The following is a 20,704-nucleotide window of genomic DNA, read 5'->3' as shown; positions in this document are numbered from 1 at the left end:
ACAGTGCTTCTTCGATGTGATTGTCTCGTTGTTTGTTTATGTTTTGTCGGCGTTTTTTTAGTTTGTAATAAATAATGAGTGCTCAAGATAAATCGGTAAGTTGAAATGTTTATTAAATAAATTTAAATTCAACTAATTGTTTCGAATAACTGAAAGAAACATGTACACATGTACACTGTACAAACCATTTCACAAACATCGTCATTTTACACTTTCTTGTAGCAGAAAACGTTTTAAAGCAAAATTTGCTAAATTTTTTAATCAAATCATCTCTCTATCATTATTTTAAAGTGTTCTTACATATTAAAACAATTATTTAATATTATATTTCTTAAAAAAACATTTTTTGTTTAAAACAATTCAAAAATACCCGCCGTGAAAATGACTTTTCACGCATTTTCACGGTCCAGAAATAATATTCATCTGATCGAAATTTGAGGTATATAAGCACCTTTATGTTCGATCACGTGGTTATTAAAATGTGTCCAATTGTAATAGTACCACGTGACATGAAAAATCGAAATTAGGAAAATCAACAAAAATAATAAATTATTTTAGACAAGTTTTTTTTTTAAATATATTTTATTGGATATGAGATATACAGATATTAATACAGATAGAATTTATACATATTTACTAGCTATAAATATATATAGCGTTGAGTTTTTAGTATATATACGTATTTCGGAATAATAAACACGAGAATGACGTCATCGGATGACGTAAGCGGTTCCTCACCAATTTGATTAAAAGGGGGAAACGGAATAATAATTATTAAAATATTTTAAATGATAGAAAATTTTTTAGTTACATTTTAATATAACAAGTTGAAAAGTTAATTTTTTTACGCGCGCTAACAAAATATATAATTAATAAATAGTGATATTGACCACAAAAGTTTAGTTTTAATTTAATGTACAGGAAATTTTTATATTTTCATTTGCAATTTAGATTATTTTTTTTTTATTTCTATTAAAATACACAATTTTTGAGGTTAGATACTTAAATTCGCGCCCTTTTGGAAATGTCATAAAAAAAATAATAATTTCTTATCTGTTGGAAAAGTATATATATGTATTGCGAAATTCAAGTGATTCATAATCGATAATATATTCAGAAAAAAAAAAAAAAGAGAGGAAAAGTACGATCGTATTGTACGCGGGGGAAGGGATTATTTGAAAGTGTAAAATATATTCATAAGGAAAACATTTTTTTTAACAAGTAGAGAGAAAAGTTATTTTATTTTTTTTTTTTCGTTTTCTATTTTATCGGTAAAGAAAGCGCGGGAGGAAAAATTTTTGTTGGGGAAGTGAACTGCGTTTATAAGTGTGGACATACAGGTGGTGGGGGGTTTAGGGAAACCGCCATTTTGTTGGTGACGCGCAGTTCTGAGATTCGAGATTCACCAGTGACGAAGTGACTGGACTTTTGACGTGGCTGCTACGTACCTGCCCGTTTTGCCCACTCCGAGACAGCAAAGTTGGTGACGAGAAATACGTAACTGGTAAGTACTCAGCTGGAGAATAACAACCGGGGGTGGACCATGGCACTTGCAATACATCCAAAATGCTTTGTTATTTGCGTGCCTATACATTTTTGGGACAATATACAAATAAAACATATCTATTGGTTACGATATCACGCGAAATATGGCGTCTTTAAGAATGATGTTTGCAGGAATATTCATTGAAAATTGTGCGATTTAACAATTGCGAGAATATAATCCGCGATTATTTTTTTTTTCTTTTCATTCTAATGTCACATCGTTGACAATTTACACGCGGACCTTATGTTTGAAATTCATTCTTTTGGCCGCTTTATACAATTTCTCACACGTCAATATTTACTCGTTCACAACATACAGGTTCTTTAGGAACATTCCACTCTTGCTTTATTGTTCGCTTATTATTTTTAGACTCGCTTATGTAAATGACGCAGTAGCATTGTTGAATACTTTATTGGCGGTATTTTCAAAAAAAAAAAAAAAAAATTATTTCTCGATTATCGTTATCCACGAGAGAAGAATGATTGTATATATTTTTCTTTTTATTATATATCACACTTTTCTATTACATCATTTTGCCGGGAATGTGTCCCGCTTTTTTTTTTTTAATAAACGGAAATAATTTTCAGTTTTTTTACTTCTTTAGAATGTAGGAAAATTATATTGTATTTTTTGATTTGTTTTCTTTTTCTAAATGATTAGCGTTTAAAAATATGGTTGAGAATATTGTTGTTTTGAGGTTAAGTTTCCTTTTTTATTTTATTTTTTTCATTGGAAAAATTTGCTTAATGTATAAGTGTTGTGAAATTAATTGATAATGTTATTATTTATGACAAAATTTATTTGTCTGATTTTAATTATTTTTTTTTTTACAGGCTTCGCAAACGTTCTCGGGCTATGGAAAGTATGGTTGAAGAAAACGGCTCAGCTGTAGATCAACTATCGCAGGGATCGCATAGTGGCGATGCAGCTCCTGTTATTGCCACATCGGTACAGTTACTTAATTGAAATTAGCAACAATGTCTATCGTCTTGTAATCATTACCAGCATTGTGCAAAAATTGCATATTCTGCCTCGCAGGAACTAGTCAATTATATAGGAAAACAATTGATCATCAGAAATGTGAAAAATTATTATCAATCCATCCAAGGAATCAAAAAAAAAAAAAAAAAACTTATTTCGACTTTTATAAAGTTTTATATTGTAAAATATGAAACTGAAACTGGCACCTAGTTATCAGTACCAAGTTCATTTTTGAAAAAAAGTTATGTTACCAATAACATAAATGCAACTAATCGACTTTTTTTCCAAAATTGGAGTAGAATTTTTCCAATTAAGGACGTTTATCCACGGAAATGCAAACCTCTAGAAAAAAATAATTAATTACACTACGATCAAAAATTGTGCGACCTCTGCTTTTTCGATGACTATAAAATGGTTTAAATCTTCAAAAATATACCTCCCTGAAGTTGGCTTCGAGGCTCAGCGCCGAAAATTGTTTTTTGCAGAATCAAAAATTTGAAATTACTTTTTTTTTTAAATTTTTCAATGCAAATAATACTTTGAAAAATATTTCTCAAAGTATTTTGTGGATCCAAAACCTTTTTAAAAAATGTTTTGATATTTTTGGTCCCATGAAAAATAATTTTCGACGCTGAGCGTCGACGCCAACTTCATGGAGGTAAAAATATTAAAACTAAAATTTTTCCCTTTTTATTTTCTAAAAGCTAATAAAATTCTGAATGAAATAACACTTCGACAAAGAGAATATGTTAATTTTTCAATTAGATATCTATAAAAAAGCAAATTTTCAATGTTTTTACTATTTTTTTTTTTTTTTTTTTACTTCTCTGTCAAAAATTAATATTTTTTAACGTTCTTGGGATCATTGGAATGGTATTTTGTTATAAAATTCGAAATATTTAAAACAATTCATGTTCAAATTCTTCCCTAGCGTATGCAAACCGTGAAATTTGGATAAAAAAAAATTAAAATTCATGTTTATGTGAGTAAATTTAAGATTTACACTTATCATTTTTTTGTCATTTAAATATTGATCATAATTTTTTTTTTTAAACTTTTTTTGAGTCAACTTTCACGGTTTGCATAAGCTAGGGAAGAGTGTGGACATAAAATGTTTTCAATAATTTTGAATTGTATAACTATTCCAAAGAGCCCAAGAACATTTAAAAATATTATTTTTTGACAAATAAATAAAAACATTAAAAATTGGCTTTTTCTTAGATAGCTAATTGAAAAATTAACATATTCTCTTTGTCGAGGTGTTATTTCATTCAGAATTTTATTTGCTTTTAGAAAATAAAAGGAAAAAATTTTAGTTTTAATATTTTTGAAGATTTAAACCGTTTTATAGTCATTGAAAAGGCAGAGATCGTACAATTTCCGACGGTAGTGTAACATTTTTAAATAATTAATATAACATTATCAGAGTGGCGATATGATCAGGAAATTCATAGTGAAACTGGAAATTTTTCAGACAAAATTTATATCGTCTATTACATCTTGTTGCATTAATTTCTCAGAAAAATGTATTTTCAAAAAAAAAGTATCGAATTATTTTTTTGTAGTAGTGCATTATTAAAATTTATTAGAAGAATTAATATTAAAAAATAAAAAAAAAGTTCTGAATTTTTTTTTAGAAAAATGGTGATTTTTTTTTTGGGAAAAAATTAAATTATTTACAAAATTTTGACCGGGAAAAACAGAAAATTGACCGGGAATTTATAATCATAAAAATTATCGCCACCCTGATACTTTCTAAAAGATGAGATATCAATTTTCAAGAAAAAAAAATTTTAAACCTGCAAAATTTATTTGTTTATAGAAATTTTTATTGTATAAATTTCTCTTTGTTATATCGCTTCTACAGAATTTTTTTAAAAAATAATTTAATTTCAATGTAATATGGATTATTTTCTTAAGAAAATTATTCTCTACAACTTCACCGCGGGGATTTTCAAAGAAGCAAGCCGTTTAGAAAATACAGCTATTTGTTTAAAAAAAAAATCCAAATTTTTCTTTTAAACAAATAGCTATTGTTTCCGTGGATAAACATCCTTAATATTTGAGTCAATAATAATATTCACGTCGATGAAATTTACAACGTTTTTTAATCAACTATTTAGAGAAGAAAATATTTTTCCCTATAAATTATTATAATTTTTTTTAGTTTGAAAAAATTTTTTGCAACGTTTTTCGATTAACAGATTTTGTAAAAGAAAAATTTGTAGGCAAAAAAATATTATATTTATATAGAAAAATTATCTTTTACCTTCAAATAGTTGATTATAAACGTTGTAAACTTCAATGACGTTAATATTCTATGAAAATTGACCTTGGAAAACTTTTTGTAAAATCTGTTGAAAATGGAAAATTTTAAAGGTAATTTAAATTATTTGATTTAGTGTTATTTTATTATTTTTTTTTTTTGTTTATTTACCGTTATAAATTTAAATTAGTTTTATTGATTTTTGTAGATAATTTTAATTATTTGATTAAACAATTAGAAATACTATTCAACTGATTTAATATTTGAAGGTAATTTTAATTATTTGATTAAATATTTGAAGGTAGTTTCAATGATTTTATTGATGTTTTTTTTTGGTAGATAATAAATTTGATATTTAAAATTTTTTCCAAGAATTATTCTTTTATTAATGAAATAATAAAATTAATTTATTTAATCATTAATAATAAAATATTGATTAACTAATTAAATTTATTAAGAATATTATAATTTACTTTCTTATAGAAACGTTAAAACAAATTGAAATTATTTTATTTTATTGACTTAGATGGATTGATAATAATTTTACACTATATTCTGATTACTATTTTAGCAAAAATGATAAATTTACAATAGAATTTTAAGTTAGAATTTATGTTTTCTTATTTTTAGACAATAAAAATAATTTTATTTTAAGGGGTTAAACCATTCTAGAACGTTAAAAAGGAGCCTAATTTTAATTTTTTTTTTTTTTTTTTTTTCAAGAAAAGTTTTAAAGTAATGAAAAATATGTTTATATATCTTTATTGGGTACACTCTTGGAAACTATTTCTGAGAGGGAATTACTTCGCGGCCAGAAAGGTTTTTTCTACAATTTTCATCCTAGAATAAAAAACAATTTTTTTTCTATTTTTACATCTCAAAAGCTAGAGAAAGACGTAGGGGATTTTTTTTTTATCGATTTTTGCAAAAAAAAATGTGAACATTTTAAGGAAAAACAACGAAGCTGAAGTACGCAACGTTTATGATAAACGATTTTTAAAGAAAATTTTTTTAAATATTTTAATATTTTTTTAAAATAAATCGGTTGAGATTTGTGAAATTTGTGTTTCCGGCCAGCTCAAAAAAAAAGTAGTTTTGAAAAATATGCGTTTAAAGTTTTATGATTTTTTGAATATACCTTTAATCTGCAATTCGTTTGACGTTGAATTTAAGGAAAAATTGAACCGACATTCAGTAATAATAAAAATAATTAATTCTTTTTCAATGTTAAAAGTAAAATTTCTTTTATTTATTAAGAAAAAAAAAATTGTTAATTCTTGTATAATGCTGGTTTTGTTATTTGATTTTTTATAAATTATTACATTTTTTTATTGTCTATGAATTTAATATTCTAATTAAATTTTATTTATTTAAATATTGAAATACAGGTACAATCTGTTATTCAACCAAATCAACAATCTGTAATTCAAACAGCAACAAATATTCAACCTGTTGCCCTTTCTAAAGGCAATGTTATTCTTGTTAAACCCAACTCAGTTATTCAAACAACAGGAGGATTACAAACACTGCAGGTAATTATTGCATTTATTCATTACTATAAATCAATGAGTTTATTATTATTAAATATTATTATTATATCTATTTTAGTAAATTAATTTTATCTTTTTATAAAATTCATTTTACATTCAGTTTTATTCGAACTAATTAACATTTTAAATAATCCTAAAAATTTGCAATTTAAAAAGTTAAAAAATAATTTTTTTTTTCTTAATTAATAGTTTTAATTAATTAATTGTTATTTTGAAATTAAAGGTTGTTGAAACGGCAAGTGATGATAGCTATTCCGATGAAGAATCTCCGAAAAAAAGGCGTGATATTCTCACGAGACGGCCGTCGTACAGAAAAATTCTTAATGATTTGGGTGGCGGAGAAATAGCAGGTAAAAAAAAATTTGTTTTCTTTTTTAATAAACACGAGTCTGAAAATTTTAATTTTTTTCCTGCGAAATAGTATTTTCGAAAGTTTTTTAAATGAAAAATAAAAAAAAAACCTTTGAAAACACTTTTATCGCATTTCATTCATAAAAATCTATGCAGACTGTGTGTAATTTATTGTAGGCAGCATTTTTTTTATTTTATAATAGAAAATGTCCGTATCAAGTAGGGAAACTATTATAATGTTTATAAAAGAAAAAAAAATTGAAAAAAAATTCCTAAAGAAAAATGAACAACGACATCAAATTATTACAATAGTTTCCTTTATTATTATTTTTTTTAAACAAAAATGTTAAAGTGCATGTCAGTTCATACGAGAAGTAGTTTTTTTAAATCAAATTTTTTTTCAAAAAAAAAAAAAAAAAAAAAATGTAGATTTAATTTTTGCACTTTTCAAATTTTCACTGAATTTCAAAATATTTCTTTGGATTCTTAATAAAAAAAAAAGAAGCAAAATAAGTCGGGAATTTTTATTTTCTATTAATTTTTTAAAAATAAAAAAAAATTAGTAATTAAAAAACAGTTTTTTTTGTAAATTTAAAAATAATAATATATTAAAATTTTCATTTTAAACAGTAATTTTTTTTCACTAGCTACGATAACTATCTTTGATTTGTTATTATTTTCCATTAAAAAGCGTTTTATAAATCATATATTTAATAAAAAATTTTCAAATATTAATATCTGCAATAATATTAATTTTAAAATTCAATCTATAAAAACTATATTTTTATATTATTATAGTTGGAACAAATAAATTTTTATATATTTATATTTTTAATATTTATTCTATTGATGCAAGAATATTATTTTCATATTTTAACATTATTATTACAATTTAGCAATAATTTTTTTACATATTTATATATATATATATATATTAATGTACGTATTTTTGATCATTAGAATGCCATACCAAGCTTTCTTTTTAAATTAATAATTAGCTGTAATTTTTTTTTCTCTTTTATATAACGAAACATCCCTTTCCCATCCTAAAGTGTAAGTGTAATCGTTTTATAATCAATAATTTTTTTTAAATGTAATCTAAAGCTTTGTGACAATAATTAAGAATTAAAAAAAAAAATAATATATAAATTTAAAATCTTTAGTCAGATCGATATTATTACTTTTCTTTCATTTTATTTCTGTATGACCTGACTGCACAATACTTTTTGAATATTCAATTTTTTTTTTTATCAGTCAAATTCTCTAAGAAAGACTTCAAAAAAATATTTCTATTTTTAAAAAAGAGAAATATAAATATCTGCCGAAATTCAACTCGTTGGCTTTTTTTTATACATTTGAGAATTCGTTTTTATAAATCATAAGTATAAAAATACATTTTTAATTTGTTTAAATAATAGAAAAGTTTTTTTGGCCTTCGAGTTTGGAATTCGTCTAAAACTAACGAAAAAAAAAAAAGAAAAACAGTTTGCAATGAATCGTAGAAAAAAATAATTGGCATAAGTTAAGAAAAAATCTCAAAAAGTTTCGAAATAAGTTTGTTTTCTAGAATTTTTTTTTTTTAATCAATTATATAGGATTTAAGAAAAATATAATTTAAAAAAAAACATTGACTTGTGCAAAATTTTAAAATTAATAATAATTTTTTTCGAAATCCTAAATAATTTGTTTAATAAAGGCAAAAAAAAAAAAAAAAAAAAATTTCCAAAAAAAAATCTATTCTTGGGACTTGAGATTGAAAAAAAATTGGTTATAATTTTTTGTTGAAATCGGGATATCGACCAAATTCGGTGTTGCAGAAGGTCGTTTGCACACTTTAGAATCTTCTTCAGAGTGTGACTCGAATGTGGACAGTGAAGTGTCTTCTCATTCACTCCATTATCAGACAGGTTGGTTACTTTTTCTTCTGTATGTCTATCCTGTCACTCCCATGAAAAAAAAAAAAAAAAAATCATTGCATGTTTATTCCTCCCTCAATCCGTGTCTACCCTTCAATACTGGGGAAAGAAGCTTAAAAACTGACTGACAGCAAACAAATTCATTCACCTATCTTTTTCGTTGTATCGTAAAGCACAAAAAAAAAAACAAAAACAAACAAGAAATCTATGGGATATTTTGCTTGGTATGGCATTCTTGCTTAATCTTACCAGAGAAACCTTTCATTCATAATAATATAAAATTCTTCATTAAATTTTAATAATTAGTTTACATCTTGCTTTTTTCGAAAAAATGCTTTCTTCGACTTAGATATCACAGTAAACATTATTGAGCGTTCACTTTATTCTTATTTGAAAAAATCATTTTCTTTATTTTCATGTTATATTGTAGATTAATATAATATGAAAAAGAAAGTGTTTGTATTAATATTGGAATTATTTTTCAGTAATACCTGCGGGTACAATTCAAATCGCTACCCAAGGAGAAGGTGTTCCTGGATTACACACTTTAACAATGAGCAATTCGGCGACAGCGGGTGGAACAATTGTACAGTATGCACAAGGACAAGACACGCAATTTTTTGTTCCAGGTGTGTATAGGGAAAGTATTATAATAATTTATCGATAATTGACTTTTTCTATTTTCAATAGTATCTATTTTAAAGTAGGATAAGTTATATTTAATATCAGTTTAATAAGTAATTCAATTTTCTAGTCTTTCTCAATGTACAGTTTGTTGCAATATTTTCAGCTTACACAGGACATGGTGTTGTTGTTGAAGATGCAGCAAGGAAAAGAGAATTAAGGCTTCTTAAAAACAGGTATAAAAAAAAATGTTATTCTAATTTTCATTTCAACAAATTTTAATTTAATTTACATTTTAATATATTTTTTACTTAACTAAATTGTCTTTATATTTTTATTATCAGTTTTTGAAATATCATAAAAATGATATTAATTCAGGCCTCGGATTATACGACTTTTTTCGACTATTTCCAATTTTTTGTCAAAAATACGACTTTTTTCGAATTATTTTAATAAAATGCGACTATTTCAACTTTTTTTTATATTTTTTAAAAAATATATTTTTTTTAGTATAAAATGCAGATCTTCTTCATATCTTCTTTATTTCAATTATTTAACAGAAATTCTTCACTAAATTAATTATTTTTAATAATTTTAATGAAATTCATCACAAATTTAATTATTTCAAATTATTTTTCAATTAAAATTTTTATAAAATTTAACAATTGTTTATTATTTAAAAAAATAACAAATAAAATTACTAAAAATTTTTAATTCAAAATCATAAATCAATTCAAAATCAAATAAAATTCAATTATTTTCAAAAATTTCAATTCAAAATCAACTAAAATTCAATTATTACCCAAAATTTCAATTCAAAATCTTTTAAAATTCAATTATTTTCCAAATTTTCAATTTAAAATCAAAGAAAATTCAATTATTTTCCAAATTTTCAATTTAAAATCAAAGAAAATTCAATTATTTTCCAAATTTTCAATTTAAAATCAACTAAAATTCAATTATTACCCAAATTTTCAATTTAAAATCAAATAAAATTCAATTATTTTCCAAATTTTCAATTTAAAATCAAATAAAATTTAATTATTACCCAAAATTTCAATTCGAAATGAATTAAAATTCAATAATTATCTAAAATTTCAATTCAAAATTAATTATTATCAAAATTTTCAATTAAAAATCAACTAAAAATGAATTATTATCAAAAATTTCAATTATAATTCAATTATCTTTAAAAATTTGAATTTAATAGCTTCTAAAATTTAATTATTATCAAATTTTCAATCAAAAATCAACTAAAATTGAATTATTATCCAAAATTTCAATTATAATTTAATTATTTTCAAAAATTTGAATTTAAAAGCTTCTAAAATTTAATTATTTCTAAAATTTTCCATCGAAAATTTTTTGAAATTTAACTATTTCCATTATAATTCTAAGAAAATTAAATTATTTTTAACTATTTTTATAATAATCTTTAAAAATTCAATTATTTCTAAAAATTTCAACTTTAACTATTCCAAAAGTATTATTATTTAAAAAAAAAAATTTATTTAAAAATCTGTAAAATATTTTTGTTAAAATAAAAAAAATCGACTTTTTCGACTTTTTTTGGAATATAAATCGACTAAAACGACTTTTTTTTTGTGCCTTTAAGTCGATCCGAGGCCTGAAAATCATGAAAAATTCGATAGAATTTTACAATAAAGTAGAAATGCTGAAAGAGAAGAAAATGAAAAAGATGTTCAGAAGTTGAACACAGGTGGAAGAAGTGGATGAGTTTTGTTATTTGGGATATTGGTTTAAATATATATGTCGTAGGCCGATAGACTTTTCAGGCCAGTTGCTAATGGCCGGTCAGTAGACGAAATCGAATTTATATATTCTTTTAACGTCTACTTGCCTAGGAAAATCAGGCCATTAGACGAATATTTTACAAATGGGCTACTAGCCTATTCTTAGGCTATTAAAAATAAGCACTGTTTATGTTATTAATTAAGTCTTGTTAATTAATGTAAATATTAGAATATAATAATGAAATGAAATCGGTTTTGCACTTACATTTACCATGTAGAATACTGAAATAAAATTTTAGTTTCTTAATTGATATTGTTCGATACAGTCGCAATTAATACGATGGACAATATTGTTGAATTTGAAAAAAAAAAATTAACGATTATTATAAAAAAAAATACAAGTAGCAAAATAATTTTATTTGGAATAAGGTGCATGAATTAAGTGTTATTAAATGTCTCTCGGAAAGTGAAAAGAAAACCGCGAAAAAAAGTCAATATCATAATTACTCTAAATTGTATGAACTCGTAAAAAATCGGAAGAAACACGCACGTAATTTTGAAAAGAAATAAATAAAATGTAAAAGTATAATTTAAATTAATTAATGCTATAATAAAATTTTTCTATGACTTAAAAACTAAACACTATTTTTTCTATCGGCCTAAATATGATTAGGCTAGTGGCCATCAACGAGTTTTTCGGCTAATGCCCTGATTTCATCTACTGGCCGGCCATTAGAAAATAAACTAGACTTTCGGCTACTGGGCTGAAAAGTCTATCGGCCTAAGACATATATAATGGTATACACGGAGACAATTCATAATAGTTTTACTCTTTAAAAGTAAAACGAGACCAAAAAAAAAAAAAAAAAGAATTGAAATCTGTTGGTAAACATTTGGAAAATTAGATTAGGCCTATTTCGCCTTATCGTCATTTGAGTTAATCTTTCTGTAACCTGATTCTCGTTTAGTCTAAACCTTTCTTGACCTAATTCTAATGTAGTCTTAACTTCATTTGTCATAATGGTCATAATTTTTACCTGTTCCCAATTCTAAATTATTTTAATCTGTATTTAACCTAATTTTTATTTAGCATATTTCCAATTCTTAATCATTCTAATCTATTTTTAATCTAATTTTTATTTGGCCTAATCTTTATCAAGCCTAATTCTTATGTGACATAATCTTTAAATAACCTAATTCTTACCTTTTATTGAGGATAACATTAAAAGTTATCATTTTTTTTTAAATTTTGGTAGATAGTCCAGGATCTCTATGAAAAAAGTGGTCATTTTGTGCCAAAAATCATACTAGACTTCTGATAACGGATTCATGAATAGTGGGGAAAAATAGATAATATGTATATATATGTTTCCAACTCGAGATTTTTTAAGCTGTGCTGTTAAAAAATTATGAAAGCTCTGTTAAACCAGTTTTTCAATTACCATTAATTCCCATGATATTTTAGAAGAAAAAGTTCTGTATAAGAATTGTAGAGCTTAAAAATACCTTTAAAATGACGGGTCGCAAGTTAAAAAATATTAATTTGTTTAGTTGCAAATGAATTTCAACAATCAGCACTTTTTTAATTGTTAATTAACTCTGAAAATAATAATTTAATAAATTGTAATACTTTGTGAGAGTACGCCACTTATGATCCTTAAAAAGCATACAAAATTTGGCCCCAAAAAAATAAGTAGTTTTTTGCAAAATTCCATTTTTTTTTTTTTATTAAAAACATGGTTTTTTGTAACGGAATTTGTTCCCTACTGGCCGAATGAAAATCAATTTTCTTGGTCTCATTTTATTCAGAAAGAGCCAATCTATCATTTGTACATTGCGGTTAATTATTTATTTACTAAAAAAAAGCGTTTTCTTTTATTTTTAAAGTTGTAAATAATAATTAAAAAATTAATAATAATTTTAGAAAAAATTTTTATTTTTCCAAAAAATTTTTTTTTTAACTATATATTTTTACCTCGAACCTTATTGGTAGTAAAATTTATATTTATCAATTAAATTTCTCACATAAAAATTAAAAGTTCCGTATTCTCTTTTTGCGCAAATTCCAAAGAAAAATTTAATTTAATTACAGAGAGGCAGCACGTGAATGTAGAAGAAAAAAGAAGGAATACATCAAGTGTCTAGAAAATCGTGTTGCAGTTTTGGAGAATAGAAACCAAACATTGATCGATGAACTTAAATCGTTAAAGGAACTTTATCAGCAGAAAAGTGACTGAGGTTGGTGTTTGATGCTAAAATATTGTATCAGATTCGTTAACTAATAATGAATGTTGTTTTTTGACCAAAAAAAAAAAGAAAAAAAAAACAACAGTGATGTACATGCATTCGTATACATAAGTGTTAATGTAACATATTGTATTTATGTACGACCATGAAGGCTTGTGAAACTTGCTCTTACTAAAGCGAGAAGCCAAAGTTTATGAACGTGTCGCAGACATTTTTAAATGCAACTGGGAGGGCAATCTTTGTTTAGTAAAGAGACATTTACCGATCGCCACAGGAGATGAAAAAAAAAACAAACAAATATTATCAGTGACATTGCTCTTTGTAAATTAGCAAAATTTGTACAGTTGAATTATTTTGCTTTAAGAAAAAAAAAGAAAAAAAACACCATACAATTTGTGTCACTTGAAAAATTTTTAGAAACTCTTTAATTGATGAACAAAACAAAAAAAAGAAGCTCTTGATTTTCATTTTTAAAAAAATACCTTCTGTACATCGAGCGATAATTAGTCATTTTCTAATAATAATAATAATAATATTATTAATAATAATAATACCTAATAATAATAATTATATAATAATAATTGTGAATATGATTAAGAAATCTTCTTGAAAATAATAATCGACACTTGTCGATTTTTATTTACATAATTTCAATTTTTTTTTTTAATTGTGCTAATCGCTTCATTAATATTTGATTCTTTTTTTCCTTTTATTCAACACTATATATGTGTAATCACAGCAAAAAAAAAAAAAAAGTTTTAATTTTTTTTTTCAAATATTTTAACATTTATATTTGTGGTCGCTAAATGTAGGGTAACAAAAATCTTACATATATGTCAAAAATTCTGGCTGAATACAATGAAAGAAAAAAAAAAAAAAAAAAAGCTTTATAAAGTGGTAGCCAGTCATTTGTAAAATATAGCTGTAATATAAATCTGGAGTGCCTTGCAAATTGCATATAAATATTTATATATATAAATATAAATTTATATGTATAAATAAATATATTATATAATATAACAATGAACTTACAGTAGTTTATGGTTATAAAGAATATTTTTAAACTTTATTTATCACACAAGGTAATTCAATTTAAAAGTCGTATACAAATTTGTTGTTTTAATTTTAAATTTAAAAAAAGAAAGAAATTTGACCATTTTTAATCATCTTGATACATAAATCAACTGTGGTTAAATGGAGCATTAAAAAAAAAAAATCACAAAATGTTAATCTTAGTTGTTTGCACATAAATGTATATGTATGGCAATTTATAGAAAATTTAAGACAGAATTTTTTTTTTTTTTTTTTGTTAAATGAAAGGGAAAATGTTAAATATGCATAAATACGATGTGTTGTCCTACAATATATGAGACCTGACAGTCACATTTAATTGTCTGAAAATTATATTTAAAAATTGTTTTTGTTTTTCGATAACAATATTTATTGTAAAAAATTTTTATTCCTACAGTGGAAAAAAAAATTTATTTGCTTCAAATAATCGGTTACTTAACTATTATCAAATAAATATTTTTAAATAATTTTTATTTATATCAATTAATTAAAATAAAAATTATTTAGTTCAAGTAAATATATTTATTTTGATAATAGTCAAGTAACTGATTATTATTTGAAACAAATAAATTTTTATTTCGCGAATAATAAAAATTTTTCTTGTTAATTACTGTCAGATTTCATAATTCCCAGTGTAGAGTACATTGACAATGTTTTGCAAAAACATTTATTTTTTTTATTTATTTTTTTCGGTTAGTTTAAGAAACAGATGATTTGATTGAAAAAAATTTTTTTTTTCCATATGTAAAAGTTTTGTATTATTCAATTTTATATTTCATAATTTTTGAAATATTTTTAATTACAAAGAGTAAAAAAAGAAAATTGAATTGTTTACAAAATTTTTTGTTTATAAACAATTTTTGAGGGTTACTTTATATATATATACATATATTATATATTAATATATATTTTAATATATTATATATTAATATATATTTTAGTATATTATATATATATATATTAATATATATTTATAAATATAGGTTTTATTGAATTTTTATTAATGAAAAAAAAGAGGTAAAAATAAATAACACAAATTCAATTGTGTGTAGAGAGCATCGATAAATGTGTTAACTATGTGTAACAAAATAATTTATAAAGAAGAAGAATAAGAGGAAGAATCGTTGCAAAAAGAAAAAGTGTGAAACATTAAAGATCTTAAAATTTATTTTTAACCTACAAAGACAGGTGAAACCTTCTAATAGGTATGAGCATATGGTCTTTTTAAAAACTTAAAATGTAATTATATGTATAGTATGTGTATATCTTGGTTGCTGCACCTGACATTTAATAGAGTATTGTACATAGATAATATATATATATATTATATATAAATCTATATATAAATATATATAAATGTATTTTTACATATCATTGGCCTTCTTGAGAAATATAGCTTATAAATCTATTGACAATGATTTATTTTAATCTGTACCAAATTATATATTAATATAATATTATATATATATTTTTCTTTTTTCAATATAGAAATTATTTTTATTTTACATACTCATTTTTTTTTTTTAACCAATTTCGCAGAGTTTTAATTTGCTCACGAACTGCGGATAAACATGTGCTTCCCTCAGTTTTATATTGTTCAACACTATTTTCGAAATTCCAAATATTATTTACGTCTGTGTCAAAAGCTGATCTAAAATTGAAAAATGTTTATTTTTTCAACTCGGATTTGAAAAAAAAGAAAATAAATAAAATTATTTAGTTGTAGGTAATAATTAAAAATAATTTTATTTTCTTTGAATAAGAGAAAAGTTTTTTAAATTTAATAATTACCTATAATTAAATAATTTGAATTTTTTTCGTTATTGAATTTAAGTGAGTTAATTAGGGTCCGTCCATAAAGTATGTTACCAATTTTTCATTTTTTTTAGACCCCCTTTTCCTTAAAATAGGTAACGTAGTTTATGGATGGCCCCTTAGTAATTAATTATTGTTTAAAAATAATTATTTAATAATTTTTATTAATATTATGAATCTTACGAAAATAATTGCAATTGTTGCAAGGTTAAATTTTGAATTGCTATTCCTTTGTTTTCGGCAGTTGAAACAATTCTACCAACTATATGATGAGCATCGCGAAAGGGAATCTAAAAATTTTTATTATTTAATTTTCAGTTTAAGAACATAAAATACCTGAAAATATAGACCTCTAAATTAAATATTTTTCTGGAGGTCTGTATTTCCGGAGAATAAACGTCCTTAAACTAAAGTTTTATTATAACAAAATAGCCACTGACTGGGCAAAAGTAGGGAATGTTTTTAAAAACCAAAAATTATAATTACATTTTTATTAGAAATTAAATTTCTATTAAAATCTTTGTAAAAAGATAATTCGATCAGTTGTAATTCGTGTTTTGACCTGTTTAAAAGTGATCGTATTATCGTGAGAGTGACAATTTTGTCATTTTAAAAGCTAAAAATAGCTTTAGAAGTACTAAAAATTTGAAATTTTGTACTAATCTCAATAATTATAATTTAATTACTATTTAAATTTGATGTTTGTTTCGTTTTAAAAATATTAATGTTGAATTGATACTTTATCAATAAAATATTAATATTTCAATGTCATAATTTGTAAATATTAATTATATAAAAGAAAACAAAAACATTTTAATAGCAATTAAATTATATCATTATTAAAATAAGTATGTGCGAAACCTCAAATTTTTAGATCTCAAAAAAAAGTTACAAGCTTGGAAATTTTTTTAACATTTTACTGTTAATTATTATTAATTTAAAAAAAAATCAAGTCATAGTTATTATGATTAATGAACTAAAAACATATTTAAAAACTAGATTTTTGGAATAATATGGCCACTGCAGTTCTCAGACGAAAGTATTATAATTAAATTATTTATTAGCATAAATAATATTTTTACCCCTTTCCTCACAAGATAATAAGCTATGTCAGTTGCCAACATGTTATAATTCAATGAATCTCGACATTTATTTGCATTAACTTTTAACGTTTTTAAAGCCTCATTTGCAACTTTCAACATTTCCATTAAAATATCAAATGTTGAAAAAAGCGCTTCTTTGTCTTCTTGTAAATCTTTATTGTACGTTGAAGGTGTGCCTTTTAATGTTGCCATAAAGCCAAAACACTAAAAGAAAAATAGTAAAATTATTATATAACGTAAATAATTTTTCTCTTAAATTGAATTTTTCACTATATATGTGTATTGTAAATATACTTTTCCAAGAATTGTGCCAGTTTTTCCCCGAATTAATTCCATACTGTCAGGATTACGTTTTTGTGGCATTAAACTACTGCCAGTGGAAAATGAATCCGATAATTTTATGAATTTAAATTCTTCACTGCTATAAATAATTACATCCTCGGCAATTTTGCTCAAATGTATTGAAGTTAGTGAAGCCCAGAATAAAAATTCAGCTTAAAAAATTTATTCGAGAATTAAAATATAATGTTTTCTTTAAAGGGGATATCTAATTTTTTGAACTGAAGAAAATGCAAAGAAAATTAGACATTCCACTTAATGTAAAAAATCTATAATTTTATCCTTAGAATTTTTACAAAAATTTTTTTTTTTAGAAATTATACGTATTTATATATATGTACTTATAAAATTATTAGGTTTGAATTTTTTAAATTTTGATTCATGCTTTTTTTTGAAAATTACCTACGTAATCGCGATCTCCAACAGCATGCATACTATTTGAAGTAGCAGAATCAAATTCAAGTTTTAATGCTAATTTTGTCCTATCAATTCCAAGGGGATTGCCAGCTAAAGCCCCACTTCCCAAAGGACTAATATTTAAATTTTGCCTCAGTTGATGAAGTTTATCGACATCATTTTTTAAACTCCAAGTGTGACTAAAATCGTTTAATTTTTACTATAAAAGCAATCTACTGCTTGTAAAATGATTATTAATTTTTAGGACGCACAAATATTACACTCATGTAGCTTAATTCAAATTTGTGTGTCGTCGAATTTCTATTTAGCAGAATTTTATGAAGTAAATTTTTATATTGAACAGAATTTTCATTTGACCGAAATTATAAATGTCCGAACAAACAAATTTATTTTATAAATTGTTTTCAAACCTTAATAGCCAGTGACTCCAACGAACTGGTTGTGCTCTTTGTAAATGTGTGTAGCCTGGCATCAAAATTTCTATTTCTTTCTCAGATCTCATTGCAAGCATCTTTTTTTTTAATTAAAAAATATTCAGTTTTGAAGGTGTTTTTATTTTGAAAAATATTTAATTCAAAATATAAATTGTCTTATGATAATTTTGTGGGTCTTATAAGTTTGCTTATTTTTTTATTGATCAGAAAATTGTTACTTATATATAAAATAAATTTTAATTTTACTGTATTTATTGTTTATAAGTACATGGGGCATTCTGCCTTAGTCATTAATTTAAGGAATTGTAATATAATTGATCGCGTATTATGACCAATTTCTGAGGATTTCTTTAGTTTTTTGTTTATTTGTTAACAAATCTCAAAAGGCTCTTTTTGGGATTTAGAAGAACCTGATATAAATGATACTAAGAAAATGAGTCAAGGTAGTCATTAATTTAAGGAATTGTAATAAAATTGATCACGTATTATGACCAATTTCCCAGGATTTCTTTAGTTTATTTGTTAATAAAAGGCTCCTTTTTGGATTTGGAAGAACCTGATATAAATGATACTAAAAAGATGAGTCAATGTAGTCACCAATTAAAGGAATTGTAATGTAATTAATCACGTATTATGACCAATTTCTCACAATTTTTTTCGAGTTTTTTTGAAGTAAATATGCTTAAAACTTTGATAAAATATTACCCTACAAAAAAGCATTAAATTTCTAAAATATTAACTTATTTAAAAAATATTGTAGAAAATACAGAATTTTTAAGAATTTTTGGTGAAATTTTTAATGTCAAACTATTTGTATTCCTTTTTCAAATTTAAGTTTTAAATTACAGTTACTAAACATTAAGTTAAACAGAGTAACTTAAAAAGTAGAAAGTTCAACACCCTCTGCTTTTTTCCATTTTTTTAAGATAATATTTTAGAAATTAGTTACCATTATTTAGTGCTACAATTTACCAAATTTTCAAGACAATCTAATAATTTTTAATTTTTCCCTGGGATATTTGAGAAAGAATACTCCATATTTAAAAAAAAATATCACCTGAATCATATCAATCATAATGGTAGAAATTGAATCAATTGATTTTCTCAGCCACATTTTTGTGTCTGTTGTTGTTTGATCATTTCTACTTCTTCCCACGTGTAATTTTCGTGCAGTACTACCAATTAGCTCCTATTAAATAATTTAATTTAATTTAATAAATATAAATCAAACTAATTTGTGTATGTAAAAATTTTAATGAAATTTTACTGTCAGTCTTCGTTCATTGGCAGTATGAATATCTTCATCATCTACTTTTATTTCAAACTCATTATTATCCCATTCAAATTGAACCTAAATATTTCAATAAGTTTTTATTTTAACTGTTAATAATAAATTAAATTTTTTGTTTGAAACTATTATACTTAACTTTTTTTAAACCTTCAGTTATGGATTTATATTCTTCTAGTGTTAATATTTTAGCATCGTAGAGTGATTCTGAATAAGCAATGCTACCCTAAAAATTTAAAAAAAAACAACATAAAATACATTTAATTTTTTGCATAGAAAACACAAACAAGATTCTTTTTTGATAGAATACTCTGCAAAATAAAAATGTTCTTTGTTTAAAATTTTTAAAAATTGGTATTTTTGTAGAAATTTTGAAGATTTTTTGATAAACACTTTTTTTCCTGGATAATTTTTACTAAATTATTTTCTGTTTTAATGAAATAATTTAACGAACCTTAATATCCTCAAAATACATTCGTTTATCAATCTCAATAGAAGAATTTAATTTCTTTAATGTGGAACTAATATTTTCAGTAAATCTTCCTCCCCATAATTTTTCAGTAGACGCATTCTGTTAGAAAAAATTTTGATTTACGTATAAAAATTTTTTTTTCGTTTTTAATTTTCAAAAATTGGTATTTTTGTAGAAATTTTGATTTTTTAATCAACATTTTTTTTCCGTGAATAATACCAATCGGAAAAATTATATTCGGAAAAATTAAATTTTCACCTTTTCATTCATTTTTTTATCGGAAATTCCAACTCAATAACACTTAATTTTTTTTTGCGTAACTATCGCGAATTTTTATACAAGTTTCACAGTTGATAATAATTAACAAAAATTGATATTTGACCTTTTAAACTTATAATTTTTATATAATTAGAAAAAAATTAACTGAAAATAAACATGAATAACTAGAAGAATATTAATTGTTAACTATCGCATAAATTTTAATAATGACACAAATTTTAACTTAAAACGTTTTGATTTTAAAGTCCATT

At 23.6% G+C, this 20,704-nt stretch overlaps 2 protein-coding genes across 6 annotated transcripts; one reads left to right on the top strand and one right to left on the bottom strand.

The window, feature by feature from the left end:
- The first annotated feature begins 888 nt into the window (after window positions 1–888).
- Window positions 889–15,714, top strand: LOC127281662 (cyclic AMP-responsive element-binding protein 1). 4 transcript variants are annotated; one of them, XM_051305497.1, is made up of 8 exons: window positions 889–1,504; window positions 2,380–2,494; window positions 6,182–6,325; window positions 6,567–6,693; window positions 8,512–8,601; window positions 9,096–9,239; window positions 9,401–9,470; window positions 13,081–15,714. In XM_051305497.1, exons 2-8 carry the CDS (start codon window positions 2,402–2,404, stop codon window positions 13,223–13,225), a joined length of 813 nt encoding a protein of 270 aa, XP_051161454.1. In that variant the 5' UTR covers window positions 889–1,504; window positions 2,380–2,401; the 3' UTR covers window positions 13,226–15,714. The 4 variants fall into 4 exon arrangements, with proteins under 4 accessions (XP_051161454.1, XP_051161456.1, XP_051161455.1 ...); XM_051305498.1 differs by having other exon boundaries at window positions 898–1,504; window positions 9,410–9,470; XM_051305499.1 differs by lacking the exon at window positions 8,512–8,601 and having other exon boundaries at window positions 890–1,504.
- Window positions 15,449–20,690, bottom strand: LOC127281661 (argininosuccinate lyase). 2 transcript variants are annotated; one of them, XM_051305496.1, is made up of 12 exons: window positions 20,433–20,690; window positions 20,157–20,273; window positions 19,842–19,928; window positions 19,682–19,765; window positions 19,472–19,603; window positions 18,391–18,491; window positions 17,966–18,159; window positions 17,519–17,718; window positions 17,204–17,428; window positions 16,305–16,411; window positions 15,817–15,957; window positions 15,449–15,735 (listed from the first exon to the last, which is right to left on the bottom strand). In XM_051305496.1, exons 1-12 carry the CDS (start codon window positions 20,442–20,444, stop codon window positions 15,726–15,728), a joined length of 1,410 nt encoding a protein of 469 aa, XP_051161453.1. In that variant the 5' UTR covers window positions 20,445–20,690; the 3' UTR covers window positions 15,449–15,725. The 2 variants fall into 2 exon arrangements, with proteins under 2 accessions (XP_051161453.1, XP_051161452.1); XM_051305495.1 differs by having other exon boundaries at window positions 15,449–15,957.
- Window positions 20,691–20,704: the final 14 nt, after the last annotated feature.

The sequence above is a fragment of the Leptopilina boulardi genome, unplaced genomic scaffold (genome assembly GCF_019393585.1).
Source record: "Leptopilina boulardi isolate dan_hultmark-lab unplaced genomic scaffold, ZJU_Lbou_2.1 LbouV2_273, whole genome shotgun sequence".
NCBI lineage: Eukaryota > Metazoa > Arthropoda > Insecta > Hymenoptera > Figitidae > Leptopilina > Leptopilina boulardi.
The sequence above is the reverse complement of the archived record's forward strand: the minus strand, read 5'-3'. Positions and strand labels throughout refer to the sequence as shown.